This window comes from Patella vulgata, chromosome 6, assembly GCF_932274485.2.
Source record: "Patella vulgata chromosome 6, xgPatVulg1.2, whole genome shotgun sequence".
NCBI classification, from domain to species: Eukaryota; Metazoa; Mollusca; class Gastropoda; family Patellidae; genus Patella; species Patella vulgata.
The window spans coordinates 31196402-31212336 of record NC_065884.2 but is presented as its reverse complement, the minus strand read 5'-3'; the positions used below and the strand labels follow the sequence as shown (position 1 = coordinate 31212336).

Genomic DNA, 15935 nt, shown 5'->3' with positions numbered 1-15935 from the left:
GAACTCAGCCATGACATGACAGCAGAGAATATTCATTATCGAACTAAGTCAAGGTATTGATGTAATAAAGCTATACACCAAGTGTCCTCACTCTCACTTAATTCGAACTAAAGTTATCGTGTCCCAAAGCATCAACCAATCAAATTGCTTATCCCTGCTTACCCTAAGCAGAAAATTCTCATCTTCAATCTCCATCAAGGCATTCACCTATCAGACACCTACGCCAAGTGTGAACATTCTAACTCAACTAGAATGAGAGTTATTGTGTTCCAAAATCTTGACCAATCAAATTGCTTATCTCTGCTTAACCTAAGCACAAAATGCTCATGTTCGAACTCCATCAAGACATTGACCTAATTAACACCTACACCAAGTTTGAACATTCTACCTCAATTAGAAGGGGAGTTATTGTGTTCCAAAGTCTCGGCCAATCAAATTGCTTATCGCTCTGCTTACCCTAAGCAGAAAATGCTCATTATCGAACTTAGTCAAGGTATTGATGTAATGAAGCTATACACCAAGTTTCATCACTCTCACTTAATTAGAACTAAAGTTATCGTGTCCCAAAGCATCAACCAATCAAATTGCTTATCTCTGCTTACACTAAGCAGAAAATGCTCATCTTTGAACTCCATCAAGGCATTGACCTAATAAACACCTACACCAAGTTTGAACATTCTGGCTCAGTTAGAGAGAGTTATTGTGTCCCAAAAAGTGTGACGGACGGACAGACACACCGATTTTAATAGTCCCCTGCTTTCTTCGAAAGGCGGGGGACAAAAATACAAATATTATATAATAAAGAAGTTAAATAACATTTGCAGGAAAACGGAATATGAAAATCGATTCCCTCCTTCCACTACTTATTTATGAGGGCTATCCAGTTATATATCAGCTAAATTGCGATAAAATAATATTTTATATCAATAATTATTATAGCTTGTGCCATCGTGTATTCTATGCCGTTGATTGTGTGTCAACCGAATAATTATTATCTAGTTTATATGCTAAAAACTGTATCACCAAAGGGGGATAATTTAGATAACAAGGTATTACTGTAATGAAACTATACACCAAGTTTCATCAATCTCACTTAATTAGAACTAAAGTTATCGTGTCCCAAAGCATCAACCAATCAAATTGCTTATCTCTGCTTACCCTAAGCGGAAAATGCTCATCTTCGAACTCCATCAAGGCATTGACCTAATCAACACATACACCAAGTTTGAACATTCTAGCTCAATTAGGAAGAGAGTTATCGTGCCCCAAAGTATCAACCAATCAAATTGCTTATCTCTGCTTACCCTAAGCGGAAAATGCTCATCTTCGAACTCCATCAAGGCATTGACCTAATAAACACATACACCAAGTTTGAACATTCTAGCTCAATTAAAAGTTATCGTGTCCCAAAGCATCAACCAATCAAATTGCTTATCTCTGCTTACCCTAAGCGGAAAATGCTCATCTTCGAACTCCATCAAGGCATTGACCTAATCAACACATACACCAAGTTTGAACATTCTAGCCCAATTAGGAAGAGAGTTATCGTGTCCCAAAGCATCAACCAATCAAATTGCTTATCTCTGCTTACCCTAAGCGGAAAATGCTCATCTTCGAACTCCATCAAGGCATTGACCTAATAAACACATACACCAAGTTTGAACATTCTAGCTCAATTAGGAAGAGAGTTATTGTGTCCCAAAAAGTGTGACGGACAGACAGACGGACAGACAGACAGACAGACGGACGAACCCATTTTAATAGTCCCCTGCTTTCTTCGAAAGGCGGGGGACAAGTATTATAAACAATGACGCAATACGCCAAATTATCATGAATATTCGTGATTCAAGTAACTCAATAAACTAAAGCCAAAGCTACCTGAAACGACTGTTTTCATACGGTAATGAACTTAATGCCAACTAATATAGTTCATTGAAGAAAAATGTAGTGGGATGTAAATATTTTATAATGAATAACTAATCTGAAAATCATGGCAATTGAAACTTTATCTTTACTCCTTTTAATATATCTTGAAATTTCTTTAGATATCATACTGGGGAATACATAATAATTCAACATGGGTCTACTTTGTTACCTGCAGTCGTAAGGATGTTAAAAGAAAATTTGCGTTACTTTTTCAATTGTTACTAACATTTGCTGTTATTTTTCATGAAAGTTCTGTTTTACAAAGGTTATAATAAATTTTTATTTTTTTTTATTTTCACAGTTCATAAAGTTTTTGCAACTTCTGTTGTACATACATTTCTTTCATACTATTACAGGAGTCATAGGTTCAAGCCCCAGCCCGGCCATGTATATTGCACAGTGTTTGATATTATGAAAGTATTTTTAGGGCCATTCAATCATGAAGAATACTGGGCACATTAAATTAATACTATAAATTGGCCGATTTTTTTTCAATGTTGTTTTAATGCAGTTCATTAACTATGTTTTAATTGGTTATTAAATATGTACTCTTTCTCTTGTAAAAAATATTATTAATAAAAGTTTAATTATTGTCCTTTAATTCAGGTTGATGTCTGGCCTTGGGTTCGACTTTTTACCAAAAAGAAGAAATTATGGTCCCTAAATGAAACAACTCACACGTTAGTGGCCACGGATGTTAGGGCAAAGAGTGTTTCTCCTGACATCATTATGTGTGGAAGCAGGCTGCTTTATAAATTTACAGGTACTATATTCAGACTCTTGTGTATAATAAGATAAAAACATACTGATATTGCATGTTCTGGATTTAATTTTAAATTATTAACATTGCATTTTTATAAGTTCATTCTGTAACATCATTTGGTCTTTTGTTACGCCACCAATCTGAATAGACATTTATTATCTTCAAACCTTTATCAAGCTAGATTTTGCAACCAACTGGCCTACGCAGTTTAATATACATGTGTTCACACCTTTTGCCATTAAAGTGAGTCCCACATGATAATGGTTCTTAACATGCTTTATACAGAATATGCCATTCTCAATAATCACAAGATTCTGTCATGATAATATACTCTGAAACCAGGGGAATAGATAAATGATCACTGGCCTATTGAAATAACCCAGGGACATTGTTTGTCTTAAGGCAGGCAGATAGTTAGCATTTTCATTTCTTTTTTCCAGATAAACTTTTCCAGTGATCACGAGAAAAATACCCATACAGTGTATCCAGGACAGAAGTGCTCAATAAAAACATTTTAACTGTTCATGTTAACAAAATTCTAATTACTAAATACCAGTTGATAACTAATAAGATTGCCTCATTGTTCCTTGATGATTCTGAAATAAAGACATTCAATTGGTGCATTTGGTTTTAAAGTTCTGATTGTAAGGGACCGTTCACAAATGACGTCCGCTAAAATTTGGCCAAAAATGAACCCCCTCCCCCCTTGTCAACATTACAAGGATAGACAGAAATACATGGACGTCAACTTTTCACTGACTCCCCCCTCCGAGCTGACGTCATTTGTGAACGATCCCTAAGTCAATTTCTGTCTGCAGTCAGACCATTAAAAAATGAATAGCAAGTTGAATAAATTCTTAATCAGAAGGTCGATGGTTTGAACCTGCCTTAAGAGTGTAAATTTCTAAAGTCGTGATATCTTGTCTACGAACATGATTCCCTAACCGCTGATTCCTGTAGGTAAGTGATTAGTACTGGTTAACCAGGAACAGTAAGTAGATTATGTGACTGCCATGATATGAATGAAATAATGTTGAAATCAGCGAAAAACTAAAAACAAAAAACAAACGAACTGTAAACAAAATATTTATTCATTCAATTTGCAATACAAATAAGACATGCCTCCCTCTCTCTTTATATACAGACTTGGGACTGTCTTGCATGTTCCATTACCTCTGCCAAATCGAGTAATTGTGATTAAAACAAGATGAATAAAATGAATGATGATTTATAAAAATATATTATATAAAGCCCACCACCAGAAATGCAGAGAATACATATATAAGCAAACTATTAATACACACAACTGCATTAGTACATTTATCTAGTGAAAGCATGCAAGTATGAGTGCAAGGTGGGTTAAGGCAAGATGTATACAAACCTTACAAAAACTTGTAAAACTGTTGTTGTGTTACATGATGTTGTAACATTTGCGTTTTTATGATTATTTATGGTTTCCATGTAGACCAATATGTAGTCATGTGTCAGGCAGCAGGACATTCATTTCATTTACAATTAAAAAATTATGACCCTGTCAAAAATCACACCCATAATCATCATTATTGTCAATGATCACATCCATTTCATCACATCCAAGAACTTGTCAACAATCACGTCCAGCATAAAAATTCCATTAATTTTGATTTTGCTTACAATGTTGTTACAGAAGTCATTAAAAGTCGTATTAGTGATGCATGTTAGTTTTAAATAAGGCTTTGACAAAACATTTTTCCACTTAGATAAACAGTGAAAAAAATTTATATTTCCTTGAAATCATATGTTCATTCAGCTGTGTCAAACTTGTGTTTATCTTACTTTTGTTAAACAATTCTATTATATATATATATATACATATGTAAAATATAGGGACAAATACACATAAAAAAAACAATTGTATCAAATGATCATTCATTTTATTGAATAAATATGAGATTTTAAAATGTCAAAGTCACAACCAAGCAATTTTCAGGACACGACTTCAAAACAATATTTTTCAATAAATGTGCTTTATTTTATCTTCCTGTTACTATTTTCCACAAGCTGATATATTTATCTTTTGATTCAAGTCAAGAAAACAAGTCTTGAACTGATTTGAAAATTGTTTATTGATGTCACACTTCATACACTCATTAGTGTGGATTTCCAAAAATGTAGATGTAAATTCATGAAATACAACTTTAAGGCTAATTATGTTTCAATTTTCACATTTGTGTAACAATTACTCCGACTTCCAAAGTAACTCCAAAATACATAGGTTTTCTCAAAAATTCCATTTTGTTAAAGTGATTTTGGTCAATTTTTTCATCAAAAATGGTCTTGTCCATGTTATATCTGAAATATTAAACCTGGTTGTTAGGCATTTTAAAATCAGTAGCCATCAAGTAAGATTAACAGAAAAAAAAAAGAGTAAAAATATCAATAGCTGTCTCTCGAGCTGAATATATGTTCATTTTTGAACAATTTTCCGTGGCACACAATTGCCTATTTTTGGGGCCTTTTTGGGACATTAACAAAATATGAAGGAATGGACATACACAAGTGAAATTATGGGAATATGTCAAAAAGTTTGTGAATTTTTAAAATTACATATTTCCAATCCGCCATATATTATCAATTTTGGTTGTCATAGCAACTAAAATGGAAAAAAAGGCAATTTTTGACCATTTTCAACGCTATTTACGATAACCCAAAAGGTCATCACCACACTTTAAAGTAAGAGGTTTAAAATATTTGAAACCCATGTAATATCAAATGATATGGATTGTGTAAGTTTGAGAAAAATATGAAGAGTTTCGGTTGTTACCATAGCAACCACAGTTAATTTTTTCCAAAAAGCATTATTTTCCAATAATTATGACTCCAATACTACGTATTGATAATTGTATTATTTCCTAATCAGAAGCTATTGGGCAAGATTTTAAAAATTATATAAAATCAAAATATTTATACTATTCTCTTAAACCTGGAAAGGGGTTCGCTTTTGAAAAACATTCTGCAGTAGCAAATTGTCCATTTTGGCCGTTATTAAGACATAAGTAAAATATGAAGGAATTAAGATCTTGAAGAGATATTTTGTTTACAAGTAAATATGTTTGTGAATTATTAAAATTATTTATCTTTACTCTTGTATATTACTTAATATTTAGTTGTTATACCAACCAAAACGAAAAACAAACACCCAAAAAGGCAATGTTATACCATTTTCAATGGTGTTTACCATGACAAACCAAACGATCACCACATTTTAAGTACGGTATCAGTAAGCATTTTAGCCTATTTTTGCAACCCATGTAATATGAAATATTATGAATTGTATAATTTTATTGAAATATTAAGGACTTTGGGTGGATGCCATAGCAACTTCATATGTCATAACTTTAAAAATAAGACAACTGTTGTTTCACTATCAATGTTCTCAGCATTGGTTGCTTACATTATTGTTAAAAAAAGAAGAATTCTGCTTTGGCATATTATTTTCTACTCAGAAAATAAAAACATTGACCAATAAAAAATTATTCTCTAAAGTGTAAAAATAGGTTAGGCCTACTCAGTTACTGATAGGCTATGGTAGTCATGTTATAAAGGACTGGAAGTTACATTTTGAAAAAGAATGGTTTTGTTTTTACTTCACTTTTGAATATTTTTATTATTCCTTCAAATTGGTATGTAGCCTATTATTGAGCAACTTTCTTTTTATTTTGTATATTTTCATCAATGCAAATATAAATCATGCATTGCAACTAGGCCTAAAGTAAAAGTAGGCCTTTCATACAAAGTTGATTCTTTCAATTTTAACTGACCAACAAATATATTTTAAAACCCTTAACCGGTTGACGTCATTTTGACGTCATGGCGTCAAGTGGTCAGGCTAAATAAAGGCTGACAAGAAATATTTTGTATGCCTATTTCAATCGACTATTGCCAAATAATTGTAAGTGATAGACCCTTGACATCAATAAAAAAGTTGAAGGGGATAAGTTGATCTATAATTTGCAAATCATTTTAAATTCTTTTCAGAATCGGTGTCATCGATATAATCCGAGTCAGAATATTTCATAAGAATTTCAACCACTTCGAGCGTCTTTAACGTTCCCCACATCGTTAAATTACGTTTTTCGTCAAAAAAATGTTGAACAAAGACATGTTTTTCTCAATGCCCTTGACTAGACAAGTTCCTGTCTGACACACACATGCGTGGCCATATCAATTAAATACGAAACTAAATACTCAAATGCGGCTTATAAAAAAGGTTCTTGTTGTGGTGACTATAGTCGACAATGACCGGTTAAGGGTTAATACTCGAGGTGTTAAATATATTTTCATAAAAAAAACAAAGAATTAAAATTATAATAATTAGTATGACAACTGTTATATAATGCTAAATTATTTAATAAAACATTTTGCGAAAATTGGGTACGGTATCCGTATCGACATTCATTGACATGACTGACCTAATTCTAAACTATAAAAAAACTGTCGTTTCCATCATCTCAAATTCAAACGAAATGTTGTAAATCACCAACAGCAAATTCAGAAACTGAGCCATTTTTTAAAGTTATTTTAGCTAGCGTTAATTCTTTTGTTGGTTGAACTTTATTCGGGTATAATTCCTTTTTAAGTGGATAGAAATCGTAGCTATCGTCCCTCACATCTGCGGTCAGTAACGTAATGCCAAATGGCTCTCTCGTTGTGGTGACTATAGTCGACAATGACCGGTTAAGGGTTAATACTCGAGGTGTTAAATATATTTGTTGTGGTGACTATAGTCGACAATGACCGGTTAAGGGTTAATACTCGAGGTGTTAAATATATTTTCCTAAAAAAACCAAAGAATTAAAATTATAATAATTAGTATGACAACTGTTATATAATGCTAAATTATTTAATAAAACATTTTGCGAAAATTGGGTACGGTATCCGTATCGACATTCATTGACATGACTGACCTAATTCTAAACTATAAAAAAACTGTCGTTTCCATCATCTCAAATTCAAACGAAATGTTGTAAATCACTAACAGCAAATTCAGAAACTGAGCCATTTTTTAAAGTTATTTTAGCTAGCGTTAATTCTTTTGTTGGTCGAACTTTATTCGGGTATAATTCCTTTTTAAGTGGATAGAAATTGTAGCTATCGTCCCTCACATCTGCGGTCAGTAACGTAATGCCAAATGGCTCTCTGAGACCTGTGTGGATATTTTATGGTTTTATTTCCATTCGTGTGCACAGTAAATGCTTTAAAATTGGGCTTGAATTATTCAGCTAACAGCGAATTTATTATTTCAGAGCATTGAAATAATCTTCAATGTTACGGAACTCCAATTTTTGAAAAATGTTTGGTGTTATAAGTAGAGACGTGTGGTAGCTGGGAGGAAATTTCCCTTCGATTTTATATCCTGTCACGTGGTTATAAAAGCGCGCGAATATGCGTCACGTGATGTAAACACAGTCGGCCCTGCTCAAAGCGTGAATAAAATGGAATTACTATACTTATTTATTTTCAGGCAAGTCCTTTATTTATATAACATAACAATTTCTTCATAAATAAACATCGAGTTGCATTTCGACCCAATTTACGGCGAATATGAGTCACAGGAACTTGGAATGGATTTTTCTTCTTGTGTAGAAATGGCGTCATAACAAGGCAAAACTAGATTACGTCAATTGAAGCGTAAAACTTACAAAAAATGCATGGTATTTCGAAATGCGGACAAAGCACCCCCGACCGATCGAAAGATCGTTCAATTATCTTTCTAATATTAAAATTAAAAAATAATATTAAAAATAGGAACCGCCGCCAAGCATTTGAAGTGGGGTACCCTCGTTTCAAAACGTGACAAAAATTTTCAGCGTAATGTCAAAACACAGGAAATTGACGTTTTTCAACTTACGTTTATGAAATTAATAAAATGAACAAATATATAAAAAATATATCAAACAAAAGAACAGGATATCTGCTTCTAAAATATTTAAAAATTGTTACAAAAGATTAAATAGCCACTATTTGACGTTAAGTTAAAACCAGCGGCTGCCAGGCAGGATACGCCCACATTTTCGAGAGATGGACAGAGAACAAGCTAACAAGAAAGTGATTTTTCCTACTATCAAGGGCCATAATTCAGGAAATTACAATTCAATATGCGCGAATATCGAAAGGAACTGAGATCTTTGTGTTGTAAACTTATATTTCAAGTTTCAACAAAATCGGATAAAAATTGTGACCTCTATAGGGTCCACAACCTTGATATACCATATTTTTACGCTATTTGAGAACGAACGGCGGCCATTTTGTCTGTCAATTTTGGGCCGATTTTCACGAAATTCGATCTCAACCTTCCTTAGTGTGTAACGGTGATATAATAATACGATTTTTTTAAATCGGATAAAAATTATGACCTCTATAGGGTCCACAAGCTAAAAACGTGATTTTTCGTACAATCAGGGACCATAATTCAGGAAGTTACAGTCCGATATGCGCGAATATCGAAAGGAACCGAGATCTTTGGGTTATAAACTTACATTTCAATTTTCAACAAAATCGGATAAAAATTGTGACCTCTATAGGGTCCACAACCTTGATATACCATATTTTTACGCTATTTGAGAACGAACAGCGGCCATTTTGTCTGTCAATTTTGGGCCGATTTTCACGAAATTCGAACTCAACCTTCCTTAGGGTGCAATGGTGATATAATAATACATTTTTTTAAATCAGATAAAAATTATGACCTCTATAGGGTCCACAAGCTAAAAACGCGATTTTTCGTACAATCAGGGGCCATAATTCAGGAAGTTACGGTCCGATATGCGCGAATATCGAAAGGAACAAGATCTTTGGGTTATAAACTTACATTTCAAGTTTTAAAAAAATCGGATAAAAATTGTGACCTCTTTAGGGTCCACAAGCTAAAAACGTGATTTTTCGTACAATCAGGGGCCATAATCCATGAAGTTTCGATCCGGTACATGCCAATATCGAAAGCAGCCGAGATCTTTTGGGGATAAACCTATATTTCAAGTTTCGTCAAAATCGGATAAGAATTGTGACCTGTAGAGAGTCCACAAACAATTGTGGACAGACGTCCGGACGGACAGGGGCGACGGCATAATACGTCCACATGAAAATGTGGGCGTATAAAAAGGGTTAAAAATCGGGAAAAAACGACACTGTGACACCTATTATAAACATAGATTTTAAGTTTCATCAAAATCAGATAAAAATTGTGACCTCTAGAGTGTCCACAAACTAAAAACGTGATTTGTCGTACAATCAGGGCCATAATCCATGAAGTTTAGGATCCGATACATGCCAGTATTGGAAGGAACCCGAGATCTTTGGAATGTAAAAATTTATTCTATAACTACATGCAAATCAGGGTTTTTAATCCATTTTGAAACGAATCGGCCAGAATTGGGTCAAATGAGGTCCCGGTAGATCCATGAAGCTAGGATCCGATACATGCCAGTATTGGAAGGAACCCGAGATCTTTGGAATATAAAAATTTATTCTATAACTACATGCAAATCAGGGTTTTTAATCCATTTTAAAACGAATCGGCCAGAATTGGGTAAAATCAGGTCCCGGTACGAACTGGGTTTTAAAATTTTAAGCTTCCATTCCCTTTAAAATAATTCTTGGTAATTTGTTACGAGGAATATCGTATTCTACTGTATGTAATTACAACAAATAGCCTATAACGTCAAACAGGTACACCGATTGCAAAACTGTCCATATTAAATTCACGTACCGGCTTGAAATTCATGTCAGTAATATTCTGAATAAATTACTGTATTCGTTTTTTTTTTCAATGGATATAAGTTGATACGGCACCATGGTATTTCTTCATAACACAATTTGTAGATTTTTTTTTCTATCGCGTAACTTGCAAATGTTTTTATTCATTTGTCCATGATAGACACACGGCACAGTGATCATGTGACAACCATAATTGAAATGGCTTTAAAATTAAATTCCATACGACTATGCCATACAGCTTTCAATAATATTGACAATATTTTAAAAATCAAGCCTCTGTCAGCATGTGTATAAAGGAAAAAAATCATAACGGTAAACGCTATTAAAAACTAAAACTAGCATCACTGGTTTACTGACCTAATTCTAACCAATGTCACATGTCATATTCCGCATTGGAGATTCATAATATATCATTAATGACTGTTTCTCGGTGTATTCGGTGTTCTAGTTGTATTCAATGTCTTGGACACATACAACCTTTGTCCAGAATGACGTCACTTTCTGAATTACGTCAAACTGTAATGATGTCACCACTAGACATCTACAATTTTTGTTAAAAGGAAAGAATACTTGCGCAGGGATATACTCTCTTGCATGGGCGCAGATCACGGTGGGGACACCGGGATGCGTCCCCACCAATATTTTTAGTGGTGGGGACATGATATACTGTGTCCCCACCACTTATTTCCGATGTTTTGCTTACTGTTTATTTTTTGAAATTGAAATCATTCCAGAGCTTTTATTGACATTTCAGAAAGTGTAGAGTTGGTCCCAGGCACTTGAGGCCAGGGTCCTTAAAGTTGTACAGCTGCACCAGGTGACCGATTCACTTGATTTGATATTTGTTTATTTGGTGCAATGTCTATTTTCTGTCTTGTCCGCAGGGTTATCTTGTAGATTTTTGTTTTGCGTGTAGTGCGGTCCTCCTGCACTTACTATTAAAATATTCCATAGGGATTATAATAATATGTATATCATGTAGGTGTGCATATCTGATACGCTGGGTATTAAAGGGTTGAGGAATAACTGAGATTTTGTTTTTATCGGGTATACTGGATGATAAATCACCTAACTAAAGGATTTAGTTTGTATATCAGGGGAACCCTTCATTGCTAGATTTGCTGCCATACTAAATAAACGTATTTTTAAAGACTGGTTTCTATCTTTCTCTGTGGAATATAGGCAATTAAATCTAAAATTTAAGACTCGAACGCTCTATTTTTTTGGAGTACAGTAAGCTGAGCCAAGAATCGTGTACTTATTATTACAAGTTAGTGAAATTTTTTTGAAGATGGTTTAGAAATTTAGGAATCTTATCGGAAAAGACATTTTTTAAAACCTGTCCTGGGCCGTCCAGAAAGAAGGGAAAAGAAACGGGTAGAGTGGAGATAAGTATACTGTTCTTTAGTTTTAAATATATTTATTAAACACTTTATTGAATGTTTTTTTTCGATTAAAAAAAGTGCTCTCTGAACTATTTTGTTATTGGTAAAAACTCCTCAGAATCGCTGAGAATGCATATTTAGACACCATTTTTTAACAAAAATTCAAAAAATTCTAGAAGACCCCCCCCCCCCTCCCAGCACCTCACGCCAGCGGCGTTCGGCTATATAGTCGGTCCTTCTCTTTCACAAACGAACCCGCCCACCTTGCTTCCAGCCTATGGGCCTGACTCTGTATGAACACTTATAAATTTCTAAAGACAAATGATGCTGAAAATACCTACAGAGTGCGTTTTAGAGCGTCTAGTTTTCAAAAAATTTTGGGGGAGTACCCCAGACCCCCCCCTCCTCTTTACCAATAGTCGCCCGCGCATGGACTGTCCCCACCACTATTTTTTGGCGATCTGCGCCCCTGCTCTCTTGAACCATTGAATAACCCGAGCGGTATTCAATGGTCATTGAGTTCTATCTATACATTTGAAGTTTCGCTAAAATTACTAAAATCAGATAAAAATTGTGACCTGTAGAGTGTGCACAAACAAAATGTGAAAGGACAGACAGGGGCGACGACAATATATGTTAAAGTAAAGAAAGAGGAATCCAAAACCATTGGAATAACATAAATGTTGATGGTATCCAAGTCATAATAAACTTGATACAGTGACACCAGTATTTGTGTAGGTATGTTCTCTGAGGAAGTAAGTTTTCTAATTTATAAAAGATGGTTTTGTAATACCCATGTCTTTGTTTATAAAAAAAAAATGTCAGACAAAAATCTGTAACTTTCACATTCACAAGGTTTATGGAAAAAAAACTAAAAATCAATAGGGTTTCGTCCTCCAACTACCCCCAGTGCTTCACACCCAATTTGCAAAAACATCCGTCGAAAACTGTACCCTCTATCGATTTGACAAACCAATTGTTGATCCGACAAGTACGACATAATAAACCCCATATTGAATTTCAGTGACTGAAATGTGTGCGTATAAAAATTACCTGCGTTCCTCTTCTTCCAGTAAAACTTTTAAAGTCTCTATTTCTGTTTTAAGAGGAAGATTAGCATCTCTGGCACTGTTGGCCTCTTGTATTTTAGTAAATAAAGCATCTTCTAAATCTTGTAGTTTACTTTCTAGTAATTTAGTTTGATCCACAGCTCTTCTTCTCTCTTCATTGACCAAATCTTCTAATGATCCTTTCTGTTGTTCTAATGCTGATATCTAAGAAAAATAACCACAATATAAATATAGTGATCACGTTTCATAACTTGACATTACTTTTAAAAACAAAAATTTCTACACTTCTGAAATGGAAACTTCACAATATTTTTCCAAATTTTAACATTTTTGATTGAATTCGATCCCAAATGTGATATTTAAATTTACCTGTCCTTCAAACGATCTTTTTTTAGATTGTAATTCTCCTACAAGAGTCTGTAGCTGATTCTTATCACTGGATAATCTGTTAATAGTCTCTTTGTCTTGATCCATATGATTCTTCAATATTGACATCTATAATAAGGTATAAAAAACTAGACATACTCCTATGTAACATGGAGGAAGTGAACAGATCTAACTGGAAGGAACTTCAAAGAGGAAACTTGAAGAAACTTACTTCTTGAGAAGCGACTTGAGGGAAAACTGGAGACAACTGAGAGGTGGTAATACAACAGAACCTCAGAAACCTAACTTAATTGAACAATACCATAGCGTAAAACCTCAAATATTTATAAACAAGCGGTTGCCATACAAGATAGGCCCACATTTTGCATGAGATGGACAGGGAACAAACTAAAAACTAAATGTTTTTTTTTGTACAATCAAGGGCCATTATCAAGGAAACTATGGTTTAATTACATTGAAGTATCGAAAGGAACCCAGATATTTGGGTTATAAAGATATAAAGTTTCAGCCAAATCGGATAAAAATTGTGACCTTTAGAACTAGAGGGTCCACAATCTTGGTATTATATTACATACTTTTACACTATTTGCATATGTGGAGCGGCATTTTGTTGGGCAGTTTCCGTCTGTCTCAACTGTCTTTATGGTGCAACGGTGATATAATGAAACGTTTTTTTAAATTGGATAAAAATTGTGACCTCAAGTCAAGACTCAGAGGGACTACAAACTAAAAACTTGATTTTTCGTACAATCAGGGGCCATAATCCAGGAAGTTACGGTCCAATATGTGCAAATATCGAAAGGAACCAAGATTGTTCGTATATAAACATATACTTTAAGTTTCATCAAAATGGGATAAAAATTGTAAATTGTACGAGTCCACAACAGTGATGGGATTTCAAAAATTTTCTTGTCGGACAATTTTTACCGAAAATAAAGGGACATAACTCTTGTTATTTAAGAGGGCAGTTTTTAGACCACACACAAAAATCACGTGTAAACAAAATATTCAAATTCGTCCGTAATAAAAAAAATAGGTGCACCTCGTTATTTTTCATATTTAAAGATACATTATGGGAGACTTTTATAGAGAGTTGGCCATTTTTGCTATAACAGTTCAAAAGTAGACGATGAAAGAAGAATATATTGAAAATTTCAGTCAAATTACTTTATTCTGAACAAAGTTATCATCGTTGTAATATTTGACTAGAAATGGTAGTCAAATGTATCTTCACCTTGGCCGATCGTTTGATTGACAGGCGTTAACTCCACCTATATAATCTCGATTATCAAGTAACGTTTTCAATGGCTTGAGACGGGGTTGCAGTTCAATTCGTAGCACATTTATTTTTACTACAAATTAAAAATAAGACTTTTACAGTAGAATCTGTATGAGCAGCCACTCCTATTCAGCGACATCTCCTTGTAAGCGGTCACGATAAATTCCCCCCGTAGAAATTCTGTTGTTTCATCTCTTTATTCAACGGTCACTCCTCTAACGCGGCCAGCGGTCACTATTTTACTAATAAATTCAACAAAACTTCGCCCATTCAACGGCCATTGTTGAATGATACCATCTTGTCGTTCTTTGTAACACCCCCGCTAATCCCGTGAGTAGTAGTTAATTAACTGGACCCCCACTGATCAGGTAAAAAGAAATGTAAACATAACAATCAACCCGGGATTATCTGTTAATTAATCTTTTGTTTTATTAAACGACTAACCTGATCATTGTTTTCACGCGTAACGACACATTATTTGATACTGATTGAATAAAATAAAAGTACCGAGTTTTGTCACGATCATCTAGTATCTCTCTTAGCGCCTCCTATAATATTACATACAGAGTTACACCCCCTGTAAAAAGAAGATAAAATTAGCGATGTTTTTTGTTCATGTGCTTTTTTGATAAAATAAAATGAATTCATCGATTTTCTTCACAAAAATGGATAAATATTATCGAATGCATCACAATGGTAGACAGTAGTATCGAAGGTTGGTACAAAATGACAAGTTTACAGAAGTTATGTCCGAGATTTGAGTAAATAATTTTCGTTCGGCGCAAGATTCAGCGACGGCCAAATTTACCTCTTCCAATGCATCCAAGCGTAATGTTTAATTTATGTCGGCACAAAAAGCAACGAGATTTTATTAAGAGGCCACTCCCGTTAAGCGGTCAGTTGTGAAAATTCCCTTGGGTGGCTGCTTAATGCAGATTCTACTGTATTATATAGATAAGAAGCGAAAGTTTGAAAGGAATGGACCAAATCAATAAGGCATAATTATAGTCGACTTCTAGTTAGCCTGCGTGTACTCTTGTACTGTAATGTGACTACGTACGGGACTCCCATAGCAGACAAATAGAAAACACTACAGTGATCCAATGGGGCTGCAATTCAACTTGGGTGATGTTAGCTGCGATGTTTATCAATTTCCATAATTTTTCTGTAAACGCAAGTGACAAAAGAGCGTATAATCCCGACATCCAAACTCTCATTTTAACCACAACTGAACATAATATCAAGGCCGTATATATCAAACATTCAATCAAATTGACTGACATGCGGCATCGCTCAACGGCGGCCTCGCTTCGTAAACTCTATCATTTAGCCTCGATCTAACTGATGACGTCAACGTAACGGTTAATAAT

The 15935-nt window shown here is 34.3% G+C and overlaps 1 protein-coding gene across 5 annotated transcripts in view; it reads right to left on the bottom strand.

Moving 5' to 3' along the window:
* The window catches only part of LOC126825380 (non-neuronal cytoplasmic intermediate filament protein), a 191938-nt gene that overhangs the window by 117950 nt on the left and 58053 nt on the right, over positions 1–15935 (bottom strand). For 4 of the 5 annotated variants that reach the window (XM_050554987.2, XM_050554986.2, XM_050554990.2 and 1 more), the window contains exons 6-7: positions 13269–13394; positions 12883–13103 (exon numbers count right to left, since the gene is read on the bottom strand). In XM_050554987.2, coding sequence (XP_050410944.1) covers positions 12883–13103; positions 13269–13394 — 347 coding nt within the window. Of the gene's footprint in view, positions 1–4586; positions 5021–12882; positions 13104–13268; positions 13395–15935 lie in introns of those variants that run through there. The other variant, XM_050554991.2, reaches the window with a different exon arrangement.